General features: G+C 40.4%; 1 protein-coding gene across 1 annotated transcript in view; it reads right to left on the bottom strand.

The window, feature by feature from the left end:
- GTF3C3 (general transcription factor IIIC subunit 3) overlaps positions 1-27,637 on the bottom strand; it is a 701,049-nt gene that overhangs the window by 209,436 nt on the left and 463,976 nt on the right. Inside the window, exons 13-14 of the mRNA XM_044060620.1 lie at positions 14,916-15,051; positions 8,555-8,798 (exon numbers count right to left, since the gene is read on the bottom strand). Coding sequence (XP_043916555.1) covers positions 8,555-8,798; positions 14,916-15,051 — 380 coding nt within the window. The remainder of the gene's footprint in view (positions 1-8,554; positions 8,799-14,915; positions 15,052-27,637) is intronic.

The following is a 27,637-nucleotide window of genomic DNA, read 5'->3' as shown; positions in this document are numbered from 1 at the left end:
ACAGCAACCAACACCGGACCTAGACTTTGGAATTCTGGCCAACTGAGAGTAGCCTGCTAGCAGGATAACCCAAGAGTAATGACTGCAACAGTGAAACACGATGAACATCTTACCATAACAGAATATGCCCTACTGATTACTGTTGCAGTAGGAGTTGTCACCACTGATGTCCAACCGGGTAGCAAAGCTTTACCTTCCAGACATCGTTCATCCAATACATGACTTCAGCACTGAGGTATTTAGATGGAAGTACGAGCGTAGATCATCAGACCATTTCCAAGCCAGTGGCTTGAAGACTACTGAGGGAGAAAGACTGGTCAGCTAGGAGGGGGCATAGCATGAACAGGTAAGAAAACTCGTCAGCTCCTATGTAAGACAGTAAAGGTTAAAGCAAAGGGAGAGAAGAATAGGAAAGCTGAAGTAAGGCAGAAAAGAGGGGATGGAGGGTGCGATGGAATACTGCAACAGTGATCAGTAGGACATTTACTGTTATAGTAAGTTCTTACACAACTGTATTATGTTGCAGTATTCCTGACATACAGGGGGATTCACAGAGCTAAAGGAGGAAGGAAGGGTGGCTGACTACTGTGTAGAATAGTTGTCCAGCAGTCCAGACAGGACTGGCCTAGAAAAGGTTGTCCTAGACTTGGAGAAAGCATCACATTTTGAAGTGTTTGGTAAAGCTGTGTACAGAGAACCAGATGGCAGCTTCGAATACAGACCTGGCATCTACTACCTTGTGAAAACCCCAAAGGAAGCCACTGCATAGGGGAATAAAGTTTTGGGTAGGAAGGCAAGGGCTTACCATAGTGTGAGTAGCAGAAAAAGATGAGAGCCAAATTGCAATGGTTTGTTTGCAGAAAGACTGGTCCAGCTTAGGGCTCATAAAAGATACAAATAGCTCATCAGTCTTTCTGAAGGGTTTGGTTTTGTCCGTATAAAACTGAGTTGCCTGTGAATAGCTAATGAATGTAAGATCCTTTTCCCCCAGTATTGTGGATTGGGAAAGGAAGTGAGTAGGTGAATAGCCTGCTTGACGGACAGCTCATTCACTTCCTTGTGCATGAAGGATGGATTAGCCCTGACAGTCACCCTGTCCTTGTGAAAAATAAAACGGGGAATGGCCATGAGAGCTTGTAACTCAAACTGTCTTAGCAGAGTTGAGAGCCAAAAGGAGGATAGTTTTCATGGTACAGAATTTTAGAGAAGCAGAAGATGCTGCTGGTTCAAAAGAAGGCAGTGTAAGCTTTTCTAGCATAAATTAATTAAGATCCCAAGGGGGGACAGATGGGTTTCCATGGGGGGTTAAGATGCAATACTCCCCTGACAAAAAGCTTGACCTCTGCCCTTGCCACAAGTGTTGGACTAAAACGGAGGCAGGTACCGATAGCCGACAGGTGAGCTTTTATAACAGAATAGGCCAAACTTGATCAAAGTAGTTTGCAGAGATATTATAGTACATCAGGAATTTGTGATACGAATGGGTCCTGACTATGTTTCTGACACCAACAGGAAAACCTTTTCCGTTTTGCTGTGTAAGATTTTCTAGAAGTGGGTCTGTTGTCTTCTTGTAAGACTTGAACAACCTCTTCAGAGAAGAAGTATCTTTGAAGAATTAGAATCCTATTATCCATAGAGTCAAACGCAGAAATGGAAGATTTGGATGGACCAGCAATCCTTTTTGCTGAGCTATCAGGTCCGGTTTAAGAGGTATTTTCCTGTAATTTCCCCTAGTCAGGTGAAATAGCATGGGAACCCAATGCTTCAACAGCCAAAATTGTGCCAAGTAAAAGGAGTTTGGGTTCTTTCTGTTGTGCCTTGAGAAGAAATTTTGGAAGACAGGCAGAGGAGGAAAAGCATAGAGGAACTTCCCTGTCCACTGGAAAGAAAAAGCATCTGATGGTTGGTTGGTGATGCAATGAGGTATATTTGCGGAGTGCTGCATTGAGGGATAATCATCTTGAAAACCTCGCTGCATTGAGGGATAATCATCTTGAAAACCTCTCTGTCCAGTATCCACTCATGCAGGCCCTCCAGAGAGTAGCTTACGGAGTCTGCTAGCACACTATCCTGAGAAGGGGTGTATGTGGGTGTAATCATGATGTCCACCTTGGTGACAAAGTTTCAACTCATCTGTGTTAACCTGCACAACTGGTAAGACCTGGTGCCTCCCCTGTTTATGTACCACATGACTGTGCACACTAGGACTGGTCTGGGTTTGCAAAGGTGGCAGGTCTGAAGAGCTTGTAGAAGAGCCCTCATTTCCTTCAGATAGATATGTTCCTTCAAGAACTGCAGTTTCCATTTGCCCTGTACCCAGTGTGATCCTGTCTGTGCCCCCCACATCTCATACAAAGTTATCCTGTTGAAGAGGAGGAAGTGGTGTGAATGGCAGTCCTGGATTGAGGACGACCTGTCCCTTCCACCGAAGCAGCTCTATTTTGAGACAAGGGAGGAGGGGAATCAGAGTGTTCAAGGGGCGATAGTGCTGGGACCACACAGATACAGGTATCACTGGATTTTCCTCATGTTAAGTCTAGCCACGGGGAGCACAGGGATAGTGGCTGCTATGAACCCCAACATTCTTAGCATCTCCCTTGCTGAGCAATGGGTTGCAGAGGAAAGAATCAGGAAAAAAATGGACAGACTGTGAACTTTCTCCTGGCATAGGCAGGCAAGCATTTTCTTTGTGCCCCATCTGCAGCCTAGGAAAACCAGGTCCTCGGGAGGGGCCATGTGGGATTTTTTTGTAGTTTATAGCAAAACCCAGACGTGTCAGGAGTTGGAGGAGAAAGTGTAGATGGTGAAGAAGAATTTCTGGAGAGAGACCCTGGATCAAAAGGTCATCCAGGTAGGGGAAATCTAGATTCACTGAATGCTACAGGGAGCTACTACTGGAGTTAAAACACTTTTTTACACTGTTGGAGCTGTGGGAAGACCAAAAGGTAGAGCAGAAAATCGAAAATTTGAGGAGTCAGAAGAAAACCTGAGGAATCTCCTGCAAGAAGGACAAATGGGTATGTGTAAATAGGTGTCCTTCAAAACCAGTGACACTAAGAAAGCTTGTGAGAGGATGAAAGGCAGAAGAATATGAAGGGAGAGCATTTTGAAAGATGTGCCTTCAAATAAGTGTTTATGAGAAACCGTCTAGGATGCGTCTCCACAGCCCTTTTTTCCTTAGTACTTGAAAAATTCTGGAGAAAAATTATTTCCCCATGAAGTCCTTTGGGACTTGTTCAATAGTGCCCTGATTCAAGAGGTCTTGAATAATGGGGCAAAAAGGGATAGTAGGTTATGAGGAAGTTGTGACATGACTTACAGAGTGGGAAATATTTTCCTAGGACATGGCATAACTGTCCTTAATTTATTTTATTTTTACTTATTTATTACACTTGTTAACCGGGAAAGGTCCGAATGGGCTAGGAGCCCATTTTCAGCGGAGGCCCAGGGAGAAAAGCTCCAGAAAACAGTACAGTATTTACATATGAAAGATTAAAAACAGGATTCAGATTACAAAGTTATCTGAATTTAAAAAGCACAGATTTAGTTACAAACTTAAGTTCTGCTAGGTAACATGCTATCAAACAATTGGCATGTTTTCCAAAATAGTAATGCTCGACAAGAAAGGGTTAATAAGAACGAAGCATAGATAGTAAGATCAGAGAGAAGTTGTAACAAGGGTTGAAAACCTTTATAGGGTGGAAAGAGGGTGGGATAAGTATAGTGAATTTAGCCTGGAGTATGACAGGAGCAGAGCCAATGATTAGCTAGGTGGTTACATAATAGTTGTTTGAATTCCTGATGGTGAGGATTTTTAGTAATGGTATGAGGTAGGGTATTCCAAAGTTTGGTAATTTTATTGGAATAATGACAGTCCCCGTGATAGTTGAGGGATTGGGTGACCTTTAGCATTAGTATATTGGAGGATCTGAGGGTACTGGGACTGAGAGTAGGTTGGACAAGATTGATGGATACTAATAATTAATGATGGATAACAGTTTCCCATCTGCTCAGGGAAAGCGACAGTCTTTGGGAAAGAGAAGTAATGGGGCTGACGGCTGGGGGTGGTGTACTGCAGAGGCTGTCACAAATTTTTGCTTCCAAAGGGAGGCCTCATATGGGGTTTATCAGAGTATCTTTTCCTAGAGTTTTTTTTCTTAGTTTCTGAGATCACATAGGATCCTTTCTAATGAAGGACGTAGATTTAGGTGGGTAGTTCCTACGGTATCTAGGAACTGAGGACAGTAGAATCATCTGCAGTCTTTCATGGTTTTACCTTGGTCTTGGGGAGTTCTGAACAGACTGGCAGCCTGATGACCAAACAGTAAGTCTTTGTCCAAGGTAGAGTCTAAACGTATTGATTTAAAATCCTAAGGGATAGAATAATTGCAAAGTCATGCATATCTGCAAACATATCCAGTGGTAGTTGCCCTAGAAGCATCTACAGCACTGTAACTGCACTTACTGCTGTGTCTGGCTATCAAAGAGCCCTGGGATGGTAGACCATGCATTTGTTGTTTTGACTCTGCTGTAGGAGAGTTCAGTACAACTTTATTTAAGGAATGCAGGACTGAGATCACTTTGCCATTTGGGTCTGAAAGTTAATTACCCTAAAAGCAAAGGTAGTAGAGGTGTAAACCTTCTTTCCACATCTATCCCTACTTTTTCTGTATGTTAGGCCATTAGCACTGAGAAACTTAAAGGGCATATCTGAAGAGAGAGATATTGTAAAGGGGTCCGTCACTGGATTATTTTATAGACATTTTAGAGCATCAGGCACTTTGTAAAACCTGCCTGATCTTTATGGAGTTGGTGGTTGAGAATTGGGTACAGAAGAGGTGGAGTGAAAAAGGTATCCTGGAAAGCCTCTAGGACAGGAGCGACTGAAGAAGAGAGAGGGCTACCCATTTCCAACAGGCTGTAGTACCTGTTCTGATCAGAGATCCGAGTGAATTGTCATTCATAATGTTTCATCATGTTCCAGATAGCCTCCTCAACGGAAGCTTCCTCAAAAGGGGAATCTGGTGACAGGGAGTTCTCTTCATTGGAAGAAATCTGTCCTGGAGAATGCAGCTAAGAGGAATAGTCTAAATAATGGTCAGAACCCAAGTTCTGGCTTTTTTTTCAAAAGAAAAGGAAACCAAGGCAGGCTTTTGAGTAGCCTGTGGTTGTGGAGACCCAAAGGAGGGATGTTTCAAAGACATAATAGCTTTGAATAACTCTAAGAGAAATCTATCCAGTCCTTTTCCCTAGCTGCTGAGGGAGAGGGCACATGCCTAGTCTTTTGTTTTTTGTTTTTTTCTTTTTAGGTGCAACTTCCACCTGGATGTGACATGGAGGTTCGGATTCCTTATAACTTCTTAGATAGCCTGGAATAGCTTCCCTAACTAAAATTTGAGGGATGCCACAGGGGTCCTTGAAAATGATGAGTCACAGTTCATCAGGCGTATCAGTAGTCTGCAAGGTCTCAGGAGCCGTACCATCCTCCAACAGAGTCTTAGTAGCTGGCAAGTGACAGGTAAGCTGGTGTACCACAGGTTCTGAAACCTCAGTGGGTACATTGGAGTCTGAAACGTTAGACTGCAGATCCATTCTAGGCCTCTTTGGCCTTTTCTTCATTGGATTACGCCAAGCATTTAAGACACTGAGTCTAGAAAGGTGTTGAGACAGGAAAGTCTCAATTTAGGGGTTTTGGAAATAAATGACTGACAGATTCAGCAAGATATGCGATCATGTTATGGGCTTGGCCAAAAGAGGCACTGGGTAAGCCAAGTGTTTGCATGGAATCTGGCTAATGCACTCGCACCTACCCTTCCTAGTTGACATCTAACAAGTTTCAACAAAACAGCGTAAGTAAAAAGGAAGGTTCCCTAATGGGACACATATCTGGATAAATGATCGAAGCAAAGGTACCAATGACTAAACGGACATCAGTCTGACCTGCATTCGAGCTGTTGGCAAGAAAGTCTGAGGATCCACACTTGTATGTCTGTCTATATACTCCAAGGCAGCGGTCTCCAATCACTGAGCAGCACAGAAAGAATAAAAAAAAATTTATGTTGGGCACTTGACTGTTCAGAAAAAGTGTACTTATGTGTATGGGTGTGTCTGTTTCTGTCTGCATGTGTGAGTGGACTGCATACATGAAAGCAGAAAGTATGTGTGTGTGAAAGCAGAAGAGACTGTGTATGTGTATATGAGAGAGAGTGAACAGTGAGACTGATCAAGCAATTATTTTACTCTTGTTAAGTAGAGCTTCTGCTGTTTAGTGGGTGTAAAATAAAAATAAATGAAACTGAAAAAAATCCCTGGCAGTAGCAGCATCAGTTAAGAAGTTTGTGTACCTCTCGGCTATACCTCTCAACCTCTCCACACAAAAAATCTGGACAGAGCCACAAATAATGGGTGACAAACGACCAAAAAAAGTACAACACAACAATTTTATAGAGAGCCAATTCTCTAAGCTCATTAATGCCTTACAGGGTGTGTGTTAATGTGTAGTTAACGCCCCTCCAGGGGGTGTAGAGGCCCACCTCTGGGCAGGCGTTAATTAGACATTAACACACACTGTCAGGCATTATTGCTTACTGATTATGCACGTGTGATGGCCAGTCCCTGGAAAACTGTCTTACATGAAACCTATCCGTGGTGCAAATAAAGTTTGGAGACTACTGCCCCAAGGTATACGAGACAAGGTTGTCCGTTGGATGTATGACCTCAGGAAGAAAAAGTTTTTGTACTCCAGCCAAACGTCAGCGATGACATGTCACGAATACTCCCAACAGTGATTTTAGTCAGAACATGACACCACTACAAGATGGACACCTGCCCACTTCACATTACAGCTTTTTAGCCCAAGAAGCAAGGCCATGCACTGTGAAAGCTAAAAACTCTGGCTCTGGGAATACTACGATGATCACAGAGTAGGAGAGATCCTCACCTGTTACAATCCAAACGTGAGAGATAGGGTTTCCAAAATTCCACTGTGACCCTAGCAGGCCTAAGGCCTCATTACAAAGTGCTATAACCAAGCACCATGCTGCACTACGCCTGAAACCTCTCTATGGAAGCAAGCTTTCTGGGAAGCTTACGTGGGCTATTCAGTAGGATGAATAATGATTACACCTCAGGATGAAACCCAGAAATGGTTGCTGGGGGAGCGCCTCTCGCAAACAACTCCCCATTCACTGAGCCGGAAAATGAGCATAAACTCAAGCTCTCACTAGTTGAATGTTAGGGATTCAATATACAAACACAGTGAGGCAATCTCAGGAATGAACTTTGCTCCAAGAGGGAGTGACAAATGTAAGTTTAGGGATAGGGTGCTACTTTTATAGTTTGGTCAATGATGTCAGTGCCTGTGCCAGAATTAACTACATATGCCCTCAAGTTACTAATATTCCATAAAAAATCCTGGATTGTGAGTGGACAAGATAAACTTAACTTCAGAACCCACAAAGGAAGTTTCTTGATGTTAGATCTGGTCAGTCTCACTCATGCACTTCTGAGAACACAATCTTTGTATTACTTCTGGTAAGCACAGTTAGGTTATGTACACGGCAAAAGGTAGCATTGCCTAGATGTCCAGTTTCTAGCACATCAGCCCCCATTTCCTCCTCAAGCAGTGTTTGCCACAGCCACCAAAGCAGTATGCTTAATGTTAGGTTATTACCACAAGCCTCCATCCCTAACGAGTCAGCATTTCTCCCATGGTTGGGGCAGTGGTGCTCATCTAGGATAAAACTAAATCCTTAAACTATCATTCAAGAAGTTCTTAGTTGCTTGGTTTGCTTTGAATGTCTATTCTATGAGCATGGGAGCCTATAATATGATGGTCTGAAGTAGGTTACAAGAAACTATGAAATCTTATGCAGCCAAGCCAACTTAATGCTAACCAGGAAAAGCTCTGGAACTCCATCTCTTGGCATTGCAAAAAAGAGAAGACAGTACAGGTTTGTCTGTTAAGGGGAGCTGCTCCTTTTTATTTTTAACATCACATTCAACATTCATACTTTTTAACCCACCAACTCATGTAAGTACACCAGGTCGAGGCTTTCAGATATTCTACTTTAATGGACTTCCAAATGAACATTAAAAAAATAATGACGTCTCAGGAAAAATCACTGGCAAAAGCAATAAGGTACAATTTTTGTCAGTATTCCATATGGATTCTACTGCTAAATTTGCACAGATCTACATACGTGTGACATTTTCTTTACAATTTCCTTTGAGTTCAAGTGCACCTGAAGCAAACTCCACAAATGAGGTCATAATCCCTTTTAATGACTTCACTATCTGTAACCACTGGCATTAACTGTTAAGTTCCATTCATTAAATTGTGATTTTGGTAAAGAAAAGGGCAACAGAAGCACAGCCATTCAGGAATGATGTGCTTTGCTGTTGCATCTTAGTAATACATAACATGGGTGTGAAATACAGTCCTTAGCATAATATAAATGGAACTCTGCTTAAAATCTACATGCTGTTTCCTTACACTATCCAGAAGGTGTCCATTGCTACTATTGTGTTTCTGAATTAATTGTACTTTGCATACCTAATGTAGTTATAAGCTTTCCTGAAGTTCTTGTCAAGCATAGCTGCTGACAGACCCAAGTACTCCAGCTCCTTGCGCTTAGGACGTTCGTCATAAAAAGAGTAATATTCCAGTGAGGAATCCACAAGCAGCTCAGCCTCTCCGTGCCTCGACAGGTCACACAATGTGTAGATAGCCTTTAGAAGGAGTCCCCACCAGTCTTCTCGCGTCAGTACACTTGTATAGCTAAGTACTGCCGATATTGCTGAAACAAGAAACTCAAGTACGTCACATGTGATGCAGAAATAGCTAAAAACTGACATACAAACACAAAGGCACATACACAGCCACAAAATTCCCTCCATTATTATGAAAATGCAGATTTCAACAACAGATCAGTCTCCCTTACATTTTTTAACAAATCTAGATATAACATACACTGTTCAAAAATTTTACTCCTAAAACAGCTATACTATGCAACCAATACTGTGAAAACTTGTCAAACTTTTCAAACTGGTGACCTTAGCTGATGAAATCCAGTCAAGGTCAATTTCTCAGTGTTATGCAGATAAAATAAAAGAAAGTGCGTCACACTACCCTAAAAGTACTACTCTGAATAACAGCCTCCCAAAAGACAAACTGCAACAGACCTTAAAACAAGATATACACAGTACTTCCTTGAATAAGAATACAGTCCCCTGTACCTACTCTATATAATCAATAGTTCAGCAATACTATGTTATGGCCTTAAAGCCAATTACAATGCAGACTCTGTAACAGAAAATACTTTAGGACCCATCCATGAATCTAAAACTTTTTAGATATTGATTTACATTGACATATAAGTAATGGTGGTCTATTCCTCAAATGCACCATTGACTGACAAGTATCTGGATCTTTTTTTTTTTTTTAAGACCAAATTCAACAGAAGAAATGTTCATAAAACTGCACTTCAGTAACAACCTCCAATAAAGCAGCAGCAACTACAGCCCCCACACTACTGTAAAAGTGTTAATTCCTCAGTGGATCCACATCTCTTCACTAGGAAAGAATCACAACAAGTTGACAAATGCATATAGGTTATGACTTTCTAATGAAATTTGAAGAGCTAAAATTATCATGGTCTGTAACTGCAAAAATAGGGAAGTAAAAATATTTTTTCAAGGATGATCTGTACACCCTCCTACACCCTATCTCAGATGTGACTGCAATTCAAGGGAAGACAAACAAGATAACCTATTTTGTAATTATAGTATATAAAAATTGTGGTCCTCAAAATGATAGACACCTAATGATAGGAAAAAAGCACTGGTCAGGAGTTATTTTGTCATATGTCCAAATTGTTCTGCTCCCTTGCATCTAGTCCACCCAACCATATGGATGGATTACAGACAACTAGACAGCTACTATCAAATGTTTAGTGGATTGTCTGTAAGTGAAGGTGGTCACAATGAACTCCAAACAGAGTAGGAGAATCAAATTTCCTGCATAAGTTAACCACAAAGCTCTGTATTTTCCTTGCGACTTTAAACCACTTATATGGCCCATGGGAAGTTGAATGATATATCCCTTAAAGCTACATCATGGGGTGGAGCTGCAGACTGATAAACACTCAGATGATGCTTTCTGGTTGGCTACTGGACCCCACAAAGAAGTGGGAGGATTTCTTAGTGTCATTCTCTACTTTACATTCAGAACTATGTGACATTTAGCTTTTCCCTAGTAAACATCCAGTATTACAGGTGGAGGTATTTCTTTACTTTCCTCCGCACTAATTTTCTGACCCTATGGGTGTATGGCATTAAGTCTGCATAAACAGATGGAAAGGTGTAGTTTTCAGTTTGGAGGCAAGTTAATCAGAAAGGTAGAATCCCTCTCATTAGCTGAGATAAGACTCCATTTTGTACTTAGGAAAGTGGTTTAGCTTCAGTGGAGGTCTGGCAATGGGATACCATCTCTTACGTACATGTCTGATTAAGGTAGCATGTGGACATGGGGAGGCCTGTGCACGCCTGGAGCTAGCATCAACCCTATGCTACCTAAGGGTGTGCACCCAAGCCCACAAGGACAAACTTACAACAAATAAAATGTCCTATGAGCCCTGGCATCAGAGGCTCAAATGGACCCTTTTTAGCTTGAACCAAGAAGCCCTGATGAACCTGGTAAAGGTAAGGCCCCTGAATGAATGCTTGGTCTTGAGTGCAACCACCAAGATCTTGCTTGGGGATTCACAGAACTGTTCCCTGCATGCAGGCCAGTTATGGATCAGCTCTACTAGACTGACTGACAGATACAATTCACAACTTACTCCCCAAAGCTGGTTGTCAGAGTACACTTCTTGTGGATCTCTTGTTACTTGAGATGGAGAAGAGGCATCAGCTGGACACTTCGCCAAGTGGGAGGAAGACGATGACAGACAAGGCTCATGAGGCCATCTCAGAGATGGATTTATTTCCAAAAACCTGATATCCATATATTTGCTTTGTCAAAGTACTCTGGCACCAGCATGGGTTTCTGGAAAGGCATCTCTTTCAATCCCTAGTGTGGGCAATCTCATCCATAGACATCTTATGAGACCTAAGACAGTCTCCTGCATCTGTGGAAAAACACTTCAACAGCTTTATTTACTATGCATGAATGAAGAACCTTCCACAGCAAATGTCATCAGGACCAAAATGAGACAGAAGATAAAATGAACAAGAGCTAAACACAATCTCCTTGACTATGTGCCATGAGTAGGCAAGCCTTTCTCTCTGACAAAAGAAGCTGAAGATTAGAGAAGCCAAGTGGGTAATGCAGGACAGGGAATCACAACACTCACCACACTATGAAGGAGTCCTAGTAACAAATCATAAACATGAGAGTCATATTACAAGACCAGGTCTCTCTAATTTGAGCCTACAGCCAAGTCAACTAAAAGTAAATGTGACAAAGACTAAGGGGTAACCATCTGTCCCCACTTTATACAGTACAGTCCCCCCTATGTGGGCAGTTGTGTCCTCTGAAAAAAGAAAAATAGCAAAATCACCCAAGATATTAGAGTGAAAAAAATGTTTCCTAAGATTCTTGTTGCAGTTGCCTAAAACAATTAATTGTGCACTTGAAACACAACAATATTAAAGGAAAGATCAGAAACAACTTCCAATCTACTACTATGTGTTTTTATCTTGGCAAAAAAGTCATGTCCAGTCCTTTGTAATGCTTATGGGTATGATTTGTACTACAAAATTATTATTTATGTACTTACCATGACTTGGTATCTGTGTTGCCTTCTTTAATTCCTCCTCATGTATGGGTTATGGATCAAAACCTCTGATCTGACTCGGCCACATTTCTTCAAACTAGAATCCAAGTCTCGAGCTCCTCCCACTTCTCACAATGTATCATAGCCCAACTAACCTCCTCAGATCGAGTTTGCTGCCCATTAGTGAATAGACAGCTGGGAAAGTAAGAAAGGATAATGCATCAATAACCAGAGGCTCAAAACCAGGAACAACACTTCTTAAGAATTTCTCTCCAGGTTTTCTAGAGCATTAGGAAGGGGGATGACAAGGAGCGAAAGTGAGGAGGAATGAAAAAAGACAACTCAGATACCAAGTTATGGTAAGTACAGAACTAATAAAACAGATGTCTCTTTCATTCCTCCTCAAATATGGGTAGAGTCCCCAGCTATACATCTCCTGGGCTGTCTCAAGGAAGGATATGCCGGAGCACTGCTGAACCGAAGGAGGCTCTGCTCCTGGAAGCAATGTCTAATTTATAATGCAAAACAAAAGTGTGAGCCTTTGACCAAGTGGCTGCAGCACAGATATCATTTAAAGAGGCCCTGGGTGGATGAGGTGGACATGGACCTGGTTGAGTGAACATTGGAAGGAAAAGGTAGTTGTAATTCATTCCTGGTATAAATCAAGGTAATGCAATCTGTTATCCATTTAGCAAGAGTAACCTCAGAAACCGCTTGACCTAAAAAGGCAAGGGAGAAAGACACAAGCAGCTGTTCTGATTTCTAAAAGGATTTTGTCCTGTGCAGGTAAAAATGTAACTGCTAATGAACATCAAGCAGATGCAACAAACATTCTCAGTTGTTGTTGTTCTTCTTCTTCTTTTGGCTTTTCCTGGTTAGGGGTCGCCACAGCAGAACTCTGGTCCGCTAATGATTGGCAGTAGATTTTTTTTACTGTGCCGAGTTTCCAGCCTGATGCCCAACCTTCAACGAAGGCATGCCCATTCACACGTCTTTCGCATGCCACCCAACCAAGGGGAGGACATGCAGACTCCACACAGAAGGCGCTCCAGCCGAGAATCGAACAGGAGAACCTCTTGCTGTGAGGCAACAATGCTACCGCTGCACCACCGCGGCTTCTCCAACAAACGTTCTCAGTCATTTGTGAAATTTGGGAAGAAAACTGGTAGTTGAATGGTTTTGGTTGAGGTTGGATACTGTAGCTACCTTGGGCAAGAAAGAGGGATTTGTATGAAACGAAACCCTATCTTTGTGGTAAATAATGTAAGGAGGCTTAGAAGACAAGGCCTAAACCTCCAAGATTCCCTTTGCTGAAGTGATGGCAGTGAGAAAGACGGTCTTCCATGAAAGAAACTAAGTCACAATCATAGGCTGGTTCAAAAGGTTTTTGAGTTAAGAGATGACTCACACCATCGTTGGAACCAAACCCCTCCATCCAGATCCGACGAGGACATCCCGGATCAGAGACCTGCTGCCATTCAAAGACAACAGAACTGAGGAGGTTAAGGCAATGGTCAGAGTGGAGGAAGGCAAGCTCCCTACACTCAATCCCAGATCTCTCAGTTGGCTATGATCCTGAGACTCTGATACAGAGGGAGGGATCAGAGAAGGAGACTCAGCTTGGAGAGTCACTCACAGAACTCAGAGGGGTGGAGTGGACAAAACCTCCAGCTGGATCGGAGTCTTGAGAATCTTCCTAATCATCCTATCCACATCGGCCTCTCAAAGGCTTCTAGAAGACCTGGACAAAGCCACTGAAGGAGGCCTGGAGTGCCTAATGGGAGCCTGCTGCAGCCTGAGGGAAGGGGCTGACTCAATGCCCAGCACCAGTGTGGGACCCCTAGCTGTAGGATCTGCAGACCTAGGATCTGAGATGGCAGGAGCAGCTTCGGGAGAATTTGAAACTAGTGAAAAACCGGATGGATCCGAACAGTGCTTCAGATCCAGCTTAGCCGAACTGGGTCTTGGGTCTGAACTAGACAGATCCGAAGGCCTCGGAAATATTGAAGATGGCTCCTAATATGCCCTTGACGACTTAAGAGGGCGCTTTTTAGAGTCAGAGAACCCTGTCACACTCTTTGAGGGTGTTTGAGCCCCTGGAGAGGAGTCAGAAGTGGGCAAAACGCCCTTTAGAATCCGTTTGTTTCTGTGGTGGGCTATAGCCCTAGGATTGAACTTAACACAAACACAGCAGGCCAACTATAGATGCTCCGGACCCAAGCAATACATGGCACAAGGAGTGGGCATCTGAATGTGGAAATTTACATCCACATTCTGAGAACCTTTTAAAGCCTGAGGGTTTCTCAGACATGGTATCATCACCACACAACACAAGAAAATCATGGCAAGACAAAACAACTGCTAATCCAGAAAAAGAAACCAAAGACCAATGGCACATAACAATAACTATCTATCTATCCAAAGTACTATTACTTTTTATTTCCAGCAACCAAAGAAGAAGGGAAAAGCCAACTGACTAATGGCTACCACTAGAAAGCACTGCAAAGGCAAAAAAAACAAGCTGCCATTCAAGGAAAAGGGTAGGCTACACACCACACACAAGAACGGGAGGGCAGGAAATAATGTAAAGGTAGAATAATGTAAGCGAAGAAAATGCACTTAGCTGAGGAAAAAACAATTCGATGAAAACTTGCTTGAGACTCAGCAACCATGTCTGACTCTTGCTGGCGGCAAAAGAGATTTGAGGAGGTAAGTTGGGGTAAAGTGCATTGTGGGAAGTGGGAGGAGCTTGAGACTTGGATCCTAGTCTGAAGAAATGTGGCCGAGTTGGATCCTAGGAGGAATGAAAGAGACAATATCAGATTCTTAAATTTATCTAACAAAAATCCCTATTCAGGCACTTGAAAAAGTGACAACATTACAGAGACTTGCAGCTAATGCTTGATTGAAATACTACCATGGATTTATTTCAGCTTTATTCCAGTCAAGAGCTTACAGATATTCAACAAAGCACAGTGAGTGAAGGGGTCCTACAATGAAGATCATTATCTTGCTTTACAAGCTTTAGCCACAATGTCCTGTGAGGGTCTAATACTGGTATCTTCTCTAAGCAACCCTTCTTTGGGTGCTTCATGTTCTGCTTTACAAAATTATCTGCAATATGACAACACAGATTACCTTTAGCATCCATAAATCCTGATTCTGTCTCATCAGCATCTGGCATTTTATCACGTGAGACTTTGATAAGATGAAGATGTCTTTCCCCAGATTTGGAGCTAGAAATCAAACATACCTGAGCACGAGTCATTGCAACCTGGAAAAGAAACAGGCTATTAAAATGTATATTTCATACAAAAATCCAGCATGTTCAACATACTTCACTAACAAAAATAACATAGGGATCTCTATATACCAAAGTTGCTCCTTGAGAAATGGTGTTAGAAAAAGGGTGAAAGGCATCATGGAAGAAAAAAAATAATGAAGTTTTATTTCATTTATAATTTGTTTACTAGGGTATAGCACTGATCACAAGTGACTATTTTCAGTCTCAGCCTCAGCCTGAGAATACAAAGTCAAAAGTACATTTAGTGACAAATAGCAATAGTATAATGAAAACACACATCTGTACATCTTTGTTAGATGATAGTATTTTAAAGAGTAAATATATTTGTAATATACATTTAAAATAAATCAACACAAATTTAATTTGGAAAGAGAGACTTATGTGTGATAATTACAGCTCTGTGCACTCCAAGTAAGAAAGATCAGATATTCAAGTGTAGTGAAGGATGTTAACTACTTAAAGTTATGCCCAGTTACTAATGTGAATCATAATCATTAGCAAAACAAATGCAATACTGATCTCAGGATCTCAAGTGCTGTTCACTTCTTTTCTAAGACTAAAACTGAAAGGACTGGCAAAAAAAAAAAAAAAAAAAAACTACTTCAGTTTAAAAGGACAAGCTGAAAGTCAAATGACACGTGCCCTATGCAGAGTTACCTACATTATCATATACTGACCTGGAACTAAAAAAAAAAAATAATGGATACTAACAAGAGGATCTTCAGGGAAAGAAAAATGCCAGAACGGCATCTTCCACAGCAAACTGAAAATCTCTCAACTATTAATTTTAAGTTCCATGAATTAGAGCAATTCAAAGGTGGGGAGAGGCAGTCTCAAGTGGGTTCCTTGCTACCATTATTTGACCAGTCTATTTTTGTCCAAGGATCTCCCCTCCACTACATAGTTATGTTGTCATGAAAACCAACAAGTCTTTCTGGATTTGAATGCTTCACTGGCCTTCCTTGAGAGCTTATAGTTGCAAAAAAATCTGTGCAGCTATGAAGCAAACTTCAGTCCACAAATTCATAAAGCATTATGTAAGACAATAGATACAAATTATTATCCAGTATGGCAGGGACTGTGTGCTAATGCTTCAGGCAAAAAGTCCTGCACATTGATGCTTTTGTTTCAGAAAACAGTTTGGAAGTGCACTATATTCTCACACTCAAAAGAAGTCATACACACTCCTAATGGAAACAGAAGATAATGCAACAAATTTAATTTGGAAAGAGAGACATATGTGTGATAATTACAGCCCTGTGCACTCTAAGTAAGAAAGATCGGATATTCAAGTGTAGTGAAGGATGTTAACCACTTAAAGTTATGCCCAGTTACTAATGTGAATCATAATTATTAGCAAAACAAATGCAATACTTATGAGTTCTCAGGATCTCAAGTTGCTGTTCACTTCAGTGCAAACTTCACCCCTCCCTCTCCACCAAAGGGGCTAGCACCCATCCCAGAAGAATGTGGCGCTCCAGATATCTCACACACAAGTAAAGACAGCCCTTGCAAAGGCCAAAAACACAGCATCAATGGAACCAGATGCTATCCCAGGTTGTGTCTTACACGAGCTTCAAAATGAACTAACCCCCCATCTCAAATCACTATTCAAACTCAGCCTCTCTACAGGCTATGTACCCAAAGAATGGCGTACAGCAACAGTCGTACCCACTCCACAAAGGTGGTGCCACAACTGACCCTGGGAACTATCGCCCTATAAGCTTGACTAGCTTGGTCTGCAAAGCCATGGAACGCATTATCATGGAGCTCATTAACAGGGACATTGGGAACCTCCAGACACTGGACCCCACCCAGTTCGGCTTTGTTAAAGGCAGATCTTGCCTCCTGAACTTGGTCGACTTCTTTGAAACAGTCACCAAGGCCATAGATGAAGGAAAGGTGGTCCACACAGCATATCTGGACCTCGCTAAGGCGTTCGACACCATCGCACACTCAGGAATCATAGACAAACTCACCAGCTTAAATATTAACCCCTATGTCATGAGCTGGGTTGCCAATTGGCTCTCAGACAGAATCCACATGGTAAGAGTGGCAGGCGCCATGTCTGACTCTAAACCAGTTACAAGCGGAGTCCCATAGGGTTCAGTCCTGGGACCCCTCCTGTTCGGTATATATTTCTCCGAAGTACAGGCAAAGGCGGAGGGACTGTGGCTAACCAAGTTCGCAGATGACTGTAAATTGGGTGCAATAATTGACTCTCCAGCTGACACAGACATCCTGCAAAAGGGTCTCACAGAGACAAACACCTGGTGTCAAAGTCACGGCCTCAAGCTAAATGCCAAAAAATCCATAGTAATCCCATTTGGGAAAAACAAAGTACCTAAAGGATAAAAACGTGCTCCGGCACTATGAAGGCTGTCCAATACCTTGGGTGCAAGTAACTACCACGTAATAAAGTTTAAATAAATTCAAATAAATTTATTGCACACAAAAAGCAAAAAATAAAAATAATTAAATAAAAAATGTATATTTAAATACAGATTAAGCGTTTTCGTCTCCATATAACGGATACTTCATCAGAATAAATTACACATACATCAAGCTTCCTTATATATGCCTCAACACACATTTAACAGGGTAAATCACCTAATTGAGGCAGTAAATGGATGTGGGTGATTGGTTACGTCACAGTAAAAACAAATTACAAAGAAGTAAAATGAGATTGCATCCATAGACTACTAGGTATGTATTTAGAATGCAGAGTACAACAGCATTGGTATGCATATGTTGTGTACAGTATTGCAACTGTAATAAAGCAATAATAAGACAAAAATAATAAAACAAACTCTGCTGACGAAACTCATATTTTACATTCAAAACTCCAAAAGGTTGTTTTGTTAAACAAATAAATTTCTATGCTAACTAGCTAAAATCAAAAAATATATAACACTGTGCATATTGTGCTTATCTTAAAAATATGTAGGTAATAATTATAATTTAAATTAATAAATAAATAATTAATAAACAAGTCCTATTATCATGTCACTTGCTGAACAAAATTATTTATATATTCATAAAAAATGTATGTAATAAATATTACAAAATATAAATATGGCAATGGCAACAACGAACAGACTAACAGCTGTACATATAGAGACAGATATAAGATTTTTAAAAAACTGCTTTCTAAATACAAATCATTGTCTGTCGAAAATTGGTATTTCGACAAATGTATTAAGGATAAAATTGTGCCAAAAGGCTTAAGGCTAATTAAATTTCCTAATAATATTAATGATGACCAAGTGTTTTTTAAGGAAATATGTGGAATTTTAAATGGATGTGGGCTTGAAATTTTAAAAGTTATGATGAAGCATAACACTAACGTTATGAAAAAATTAAGTTGGATATTGATAGATTATACAAAGAAATTAATAGCAATTTATTATTTACTGTGGATGAATACAAGCAGATGTATTATAGGGTGCTTCATGACACTAATACATTTATTAATACTAATATTAACAGGAAGTTAAAGAAATTTGAGAGGGACATGAATGAATACAATACAGGTACTGCATACAGTAATGGTGAAAAAGTTAATAATTATATACGTAACAACAGTTATCCAAACCCCCAGACACGTTCGATGAATAGAAGGACCTATCACCCGCCTGAATTTTCTGGTGGTAGGCAATGGCAGACCAGATATGGGGGGTACAATGACTACCACTGGAATGAGGGAAATGGTAGTCAACATTGTGATGAGCAATTTCCTGTATTAGAGAGGATCGACAGTACAGGCAGAGCTAATACCACTAGGGGGTTTGATGAAGTAAGAAGGTCAGAAAGATTAAGGAACAAAAATCAGCAAGCATCCTATGCATGAGTAGCCACAGATAACCTTGGGAGTAATGGTAGAGAAAATGGGGACCGGGATTTTCAATACTGACGGGCCATGACATGGTGCAGACAGACAATAGTCAATGTTCTTTGGAGGATGGATTATATGAGAGGCAGGTTGTCTACAGTAGGAACAATTTTAATATTTTTAACTATACTGACGTTACAACTGATAATAATTATTTTAATTTGTTTGTAAAGGGTTTTTCTTTTGTTCCAACTAGTAAGCCTAGGGTTGAGAACCTAGTATTGGATGTAAAATTATTTGTACGAAAGTTGAATTTTAAACATTTATACAAAGAAAAGACAGGTGAAAATAATGTTAATAAGTTTGTGAGACATAGTATTTACAATCCGCCATTGCATTATGAAATTCAAAACTTTGAAAGGTGTGTTATCAATAAAATTAGAAATGAATATTAGAAAAATGAAAAAATGAAATCAAACTTGGCTAGATCGGAGGGGAAAGTGTTACTTGAACTTAGTAGTAATAAAAAGATACGTATTATGAAGCCAGATAAGGGTGGGGAGGTAGTATTGATGGACACATGGGATTATATTAGGAAAATGAAGGATATTCTTGATAAGGATGATAATTGTGCCCTGGTTACTAAAAACGAGGTAAATATTTATTATAGGAAGATTGACCTCATTTTAGAGGACAATTTGCTAACAGGGCTGATAGATATGACATTATACAAATATTTAAAAGTACCGAAGCCTGTTATCCCAGCTATCTTTGGTATACCGAAGATACACAAATCAGTATCTGACCCCCCTTTAAAACCTATTGTTGCGTCACAAGGCTCCAAAACACAGCCCATGGCTATCTACGTAGATGGTATGACAAAACAATTTTGTAGTAGATGGCCACACATTCTAAAGGACTCTTGGGATTTTTTAAAGAAAATAGGACAGAGTGTTTATACAGACAATGTACTTTTTATTACCACTGATGTGAAGGAGCTTTTTTCAGTGATACCTCAGGATATAGGGCTTAAATGGTTTGAAAATATTTTGGGTGAAATGGACTGGCTCACACCAGTGGACTTTAGGAATGTGCTTGAATGCATGGAGCTGGTACTAAGATATAATTTTATTTATTTTAAGGGCGACTACTACCACCAAAAAGAAGGGGTGGCAATGGGGTCCGCTTGCGCCCCGGTATATGCAAACATGATAATGTTATGCTGGGAAAGGGAATATGTGTTTAATTCTGAGTATCACCAGTACATTGCCAGTTATTTCAGGTTTTTGGATGATATTTTTATCCTATGGAAGGGGACAAAGGAATGCATTGATGAATTTATGAGTTTTATTAACAATACCACATTATTCCTATGATTTACACACCAGGTAGAGACGGAGGCTACTAATTTTTTGGATGTTAAGCTCACAAAAGATCGAGTGAATAAATGTTATAAGTCTAGTGTATTTAGGAAAGAGCATTTTTCAAATGCCTATTTATACTATGACAGTGACCACCCATATCAGCTCAAGAAGAATATTGTAAAAGGCCAGATGATAAGAATGGCAAGGATGATCTCAGATGACGAGGAGTTTTTAAATGAGATCAAATATGTGGAAGAATTATTCATGGAAAGGGGGTATCCCATTGAACTGATTAAATCTGTAAGTGATTATGTGATTTTAGGGAGGGGGACTAGATATATTCCACTGTTGAGTGTTACAGTCCAAGAAGGTATAGAGCAATGTGGAGTTATGAATGTGAACAGGGATATAAGTGATAATACTCAGACAGTTAGAGAGTGCAATGAAATTCCCTACATGACCACAACTTATTTTTATGGTATTGGATGGTTTAAGAAAAGCATGTATGAAGCCTGGGACATGTTTAGAAGTATTGCATCAAAAACAGAGGTGTTTGATAATAAACTGAGATTTAGTTTTAGAAGAAATTTTAATATTAAAAACATGGTAGAGAAAAAGAAAGTGCAGGAGAATGGTGCTAAAAAGAAATTGGGAACATTCAGATGCGGTAGATGTGTCCAATGTCCATATATTTTGGAAACTAAATACCAAGTATTCCAATAAGAATAACAGCGAGAAAATATAGTAGTTGCTATTCTAAGGGGGTGGTCTATTTAGTCACATGTAAGGCCTGTAACAGTTTTTATGTGGGAAAAACTGAGAGGCATTTTAGGAATAGAATTTACGAGCATATCAGGGATATAAATAGGCGCAATGACAATAATGCATTGTATAGACACGCCCTCACGTCAAAATGCGGATTTTAAATTTTGGGTCCTTGAAGAGGTTGAGTATCCAGAGCGTGGGGATGATTGGGTGACAAGAATTGAATATAGAGAGATGATATGGCAACTTAGGTTGGATGCCAGTTGTGGTAAAGGGCTCAATGACCACATATCCATTACCCCAGCTCTTAAGATCTTGGCTATGGACCCTAAGATAACAAAATGTTAATATAATAAAATGAAATAATAATATAAATTAATAAATATGGATAATAAAAACAGGGATAAAAGTGGGAATTTTCAAAATTCATGTACCTGTGATTGTTTTACATGATATACACATTTTTTAACTTGTTCTAGTTCTTTGTATTTAATCATATGTGTTATTGAAAAATGTGAAAGTTTTGAATATTTATATGATCTAATATGTGGTATTTCCTGTCTACATTATTTATATTATATATGATATATATATATTTACTTATATTTTTATATATATTTATATAATTTTTTACATGATTTTTTACATCTACATTTTATTGATTTTAACTTTTTATATTTATATTTATATTTTGTAATATTTATTACATACATTTTTTATGAATATATAAATAATTTTGTTCAGCAAGTGACATGATAATAGGACTTGTTTATTAATTATTTATTTATTAATTTAAATTATAATTATTACCTACATATTTTTAAGATAAGCACAATATGCAGTGTTATATATTTTTTGATTTTAGCTAGTTAGCATAGAAATTTATTTGTTTATAACAAAAAAACCTTTTGGAGTTTTGAATGTAAAATATGAGTTTTGTCAGCAGAGTTTGTTTTATTATTTTTGTCTTATTATTGCTTTATTACAGTTGCAATACTGTACACAACATATGCATACCAATGCTGTTGTACTCTGCATTCTAAATACATACCTAGTAGTCTATGGATGCAATTGCATTTTACTTCTTTGTAATTTGTTTTTACTGTGACGTAACCAATCACCCACATCCATTTACTGCCTCAATTATTTATTTTATTTATTTATTTAACATTTGTTGACCGGGAATGTCCGACTAGGTTCCATAGAGCCTGTTTTCAGCGGAGGCCCGGGGAGAAATGCTCCAGATGCATGTCTTTGGAATTAGGTGATTTACCCTGTTAAATGTGTGTTGAGGCATATATAGGGAAGCTTGGTGTATGTGTAATTTATTCTGATGAAGTCTCCGTTATATGGAGACGAAAGCGCTTAATCTGTATTTAAATATACATTTTTTATTTAATTATTTTTATTTTTTGCTTTTTGTGTGCAATAAATTTATTTGAATTTATTTAAACTTTATTACGTTATTACGTGGCAGTTACTTGCACCCAAGGTATTGGACAGCCTTCATAGTGCCGGAGCACGTTTTTATCCTTTAGTTTGATTGTTTTGTAGTTTTGCGAAAAACACAAAGTACCTACAAACTACCACATAGATGGGAATCCACTAAGTACAGAAGAAGTAATTAGGGACCTGGGTACCCAAAGTAGATAGCATGCTCTCCTTTGATAACCACATAGCCAAAACGGTCAGGAAATCCTTCTATGTGGCACTCCTGATCACAAAGGGTTTCTCATCCAGATCCAAGGAGGTGATTGTGCCCCTTTACTCCTCACTCTTTAGGCCAATAATAGAGTACAATGCCCCATTTGGGATGTACCTCACTAGACACCTGCAACAACTAGAAAGACCACAGAAGTACCTCACTAAGAGGATTAAGGGCCTTAAACAATTACCCTATGAAGCACGACTAAAAAAGCTCCATCTCTTCTCAGTCGCTTACCGTCTTCTCAGTGGTGACCTATGGGGCCATGTCAAACCCTGAACTAATGGACATGCTTCACCTCAAAAAAACGAGATCCCTCAGAATCACCCGGTCTAGCAACCTGAACCTATGTACAACAATAAACAGGACATGCTGGAGGGACAGATTCCTGTCACAGCGACTCCCCTCACTCTGGAATAGAATCCCAATCCATATTCGACAGAGCTCCTCTCTGACCCTTTTTAAGAGAAATCTTGATGAGTGGATGGGTAATCGTAAGTTCTACCCTGGGATCACTTCAGGAGCCCTGTTGACAGAGGCCCAGGTTACTAATCTAATGAGGAGGCAAAAGCCATCACTCTGTGGCTAGGCTTATAAATGCCCATGGGCAGATAGCCTAGTACTTACCTATGAACTTGGAAGTGGCACATTCCAATCAGGATTATGTCTCTGAAATAATCTTTGGTATTTTATAGTAAAACCAATTTGATAACAAATCCGGAGATTTTACTATTAATTAACATTGTGCTGTAAGGTGTGGAGGTAATGCAACAGCTGCAGGTTTACTTATGTCACAATTCCCAGTAATGGTTTATCTTATTTGCATTAACATTCTAAATACTGAGAAACATCACATTCATGTGCAAATAAACAAAAGTTTTAAATCTTAAAACATGCAAAAGCAATATATATATTTATAATTTCATATACTAAAACCAAAATACTACATATTTGTTTCTCGAGGAAAAAATGTGCCCATCTGCTGTATAATAAACTTGAACACATCTGCATTAAAAATGATGTGAAATTATAACAAGTAACAATATGAAAGCAAAATTATGGGTTGTCTCTTCACTGTCCTTTGAAAATACACTACCCCTGGTCAAAAAGTATTTACTGTGAGCAGCAAACCCTACCACAAAATAGCCAACCTCCTAACAGTAACCCTTTCCAATTTAGAAACAGCCCTACCACAGTGATTTTCCACAATCAGAACAAATGTTTTGAGTGGTCCCACAAGCCAAGCTAAAAGATAATTAGGCGATCTAAAGGAGAAGTTAATTCTAATTAGCCATGTGCTCTGCTCCAGAAATGCCTGCAGTGAACTATTTATGCAGACATGTGAGTCAGAGAATCATTCCACTAGGTTCCTTAACGAGGCAGCTGAGCAAATGAACTGGGCCGAAAACTCTGCAGTCACCCATTATGCAGTCAATGGGAGAGGCCTTGCTGTGTGTTAGTTTAGCAAAGTTCAGCTGAGACTTAGTGGTGGCAATTATCTGCGCATGTCTGCAAGGATATGAATTGCATAGGGGGTGTGTGTGTGTGTGTGTGTGTGTGTGTGTGTGTGTGTGTGTGTGTGTGTGTGTGTGCGCGCGCATGCGTGTTGGGTGGGGGGGTGTATGACCACCAAAGGAAATTAACACTGCAAAGCAATTTTTGCACACACAGTAATAAGGAGTGATTCACAGGCATGGAAATTAACCTATAATAAGATGGATCTGCATTTCTACTAAAACTCTCTCTGAATTGGTTTTCCTGTGACCAAATTAACTAACTAACCTGCCTGAAAAAGGCACTTAACACAACCACGGGACCACATTCTGAATCCCAGGGTAGTCAGAATGTATCTCCTTCTGAAAGTGTACAGTAGCTTTGAATGTGAAGAAGTCACTAACTGCCCATAAATAAAAGCTTACATGATTTTTTTCTCACTCAAACACAATGTCTCAGCCAAGACAAATTAGTGATTCCGTAACTGTGATTAAGTGACAGCACTGGTCAGTCACCTTCTTTCATAACTTGTCTCCAAACCCCACATGCCCAAGAAAAAAAAGAGACAGCCACTTTCCGTATATACCTCTGATACCTGATTGAGCAAAGTGAAAGTAGTAAGAGCCACAATATTTCTTCAGACACGCACTGCACCCAGAACATGCCATGCCAAAGATAATTTAATAGCAATCCTGTAACTGGCTTTTTGATTTCATACACGGTCTGCTGCTTCTGACCCCAAGATACAGCCACTTGCTTTGCATATTTCCTATGACTGACTGTGATGAAAGTGAAAAAAACGGCCTAAGTACTGTATTCCAACTTGTTACAAAACACAAGTACTCTGCCCTGTCAGCAATCCATATCAGAGATGAACAATGACTATGTAACTGCCCTCCACTTTCACACGCATACTGCTTTTCCCCAAAGACTGCCCCTTTTCATGTACATGATGTTTGACTCTGATGAAAAGTACAGTTGTGTACACTTACCATAAATGTAGATGTTCGAGTGTATTCACTGTTGCAGTCATTACATTTGCGGTAATCTGCTTGCAGGTTGCCCTCAGTCGGCCTGATTAACAAAGTCTTAGATCCTGCGTCGGTTGCTGTCCCTTCCTTCCATGACATCAGGTCATCAGGGGTATAAAACATGCAGCAGACACCATTGCATCAGTTTTTCTTGCCCCAGATGTCAGGTGCCCCCAAATGGGGAGCAAATAAAATTAAAAACACAAAAAATATACCTCCAATCCCAAAAGCAAATACACCAAAAGGGCTTTTAAGCATAGTGACAGAAAGTAGAGGTATAGCCAGAGAAAAATAGGGGGCTGGAGGGAGGGTAACCAGGACTGCAACAGTGAATATACTTGAACATCTGCATTTATGGTAAGTGTACACAACTGTACTATGTTCTTCGTGTGTCACTGTTGCAGTCATTACATTTGGGTAGATTCCCAAAGCTATAGGCTCATAGGTTCATACTAGGCTATCTGCCCTAGGGCTTTTATAAGCCTAGCCAGAATGTGTTTGGCTTTCGCCACCCATTTTTAATTTATTTTGCTATGCCCTTTTTCGAGGTTAGTATACTGTGCCTCTGTCTAACAGTGACACAAAAGTGATACCCAGGGTAAACCTACGATATTCCATCCACTCATCAAGATTCCTCTTGAAGAGAGTCAGTGAGGGACTGCCAAACCTGGACTGGGATTTTATTCCAGAGTAAAGGGAGCCTCTGGTTTATGAATCTGTCCCTCCAGCATGTCCTATTTATTTCAGTGCTGAGGTTCAAGTCTCTCGAGCGTGTAGCTCGATGGGATTGGGATTTGGATTTTCTGAGGTGCAGCATGTCCATTAATTCCGGGTTGGACATGGCTTTATACGTCAGGCACAGATCGCCTCTGAACAGGCGGTATGCCACTGAGTACAGCTGGAGTTTCTTTAACCGGGCAGCATATGGCATCTGTTTGAGCCCTTTGATCCTCTTGGTGAGGTACTTTTGGGGTCTTTCCAGTTGCTGCAGGTGTCTGGTAAGGTACATCCGAAAAGGGGCATTGTACTCAATTATGGGCCTGATGAGGGATGAGTAAAGAGGCAAGATGACCTCCCTTGATCTAGATGCGAATCCTTTCATGATTAGATGGGCTATATAAAATGTTTTTCTAACCACTTTGGCCACGTGGTTGTCAAATGAGAGATTGCTATCAACTTGGGTCCCCAGGTCCCTAATTACTTCTTCTGTACTTAATGGATTACCACCTATGTGGTAATTTGTGGGCAATTTGTTTTTGCCAAAGGGGATGACTATACACTTTTGGGCATTTAGCTTGAAGCCATGGCTCTGGCACCAGTTGTCTGTTTCTATAAGGTCCTTTTGGAGGATGCTTGTGTCGGCTGGAGAGTCGATTATGGCGCCCAGTTTGCAGTCATCTGCGAACTTAGTCAGCCACAGTCCTTCCGTGTTGGCATGTACCTCTGAGAAATATATACCGAACAAGAGAGGTCCCAGGACAGAGCCTTGTGGGACACCACTTGTAACTGATTTGGAGTCTGACATGGTTCCAGGAATTCTAACCATGTAGGTTCTGTCCTTGAGCCAGTTTGCAATCCATCTAGTGACATAGGGGTTTATATTTAAGCTGGTGAGCTTATCTATAATGCCCGAGTGGGGTATTGTATCGAAGGCTTTTGTGAGGTCCAGGTAGGCTGTGTGGACCACCTTCCCCTCGTCAATTGCCTTGGTGACTGTTTCAAAGAAATCAACCAGGTTTAAGAGGCAGGATCTGCCCTTAACAAAGCCGAACTGGGTAGGATCCAGTGTCTGTAGGCCCCCAATATCTTTATTTATGAGGTCCATGATGATCCTTTCCATAGCTTTGCAGACCAAGCTAGTCAGGCTTATGGGGCGAGAGTTTCCAGGATCCGTTGAGGCACCACCTTTATGGAGAGGGACCACTGTTGCTGTACGCCACTCTTTGGGCACATATCCTTTAGTAAGGCTGAGATTGAACAGTAGTTTTATGTTTGGGTTTAGCTCTTCTTGGAGTTCATGTAGGACGCAGCCCGGGACACCGTCTGGTCCCATTGATGCTGTGTTTTTTGCTTTGGAGAGGGCGGCTCTTACCTGAGCATCTGAGATGTCAGGGGGGCAGCACTCTGCTGGGATAGATATTTGCCCTTTTGGTGGGGGGGAGGGGGTTTGCGCTGAACCTGTCAGCTATGGTTGGGTGGAGGGAATTATACAGCATTAGGACTAGCTATAAGGCCCTGCAGGACAGCAGTGGCAAAGCCAGCTCTGGATTTAGAGAAAAGTGGTAAATTGTAATGTTTGGTGAACGTATGAACTGAGCTCCAGGTAGCAGCTTCTAGAATGTCCCTGGTAGGAACACAACTGAGA

Source organism: Protopterus annectens, chromosome 2.part0 (genome assembly GCF_019279795.1).
Source record: "Protopterus annectens isolate FY-2018-M chromosome 2.part0, PAN1.0, whole genome shotgun sequence".
In the NCBI taxonomy this organism is placed as follows: Eukaryota; Metazoa; Chordata; order Ceratodontiformes; family Protopteridae; genus Protopterus; species Protopterus annectens.
Note: the sequence above shows the minus strand (reverse complement) of the source record. Positions and strands in the feature narration are given on the sequence as shown.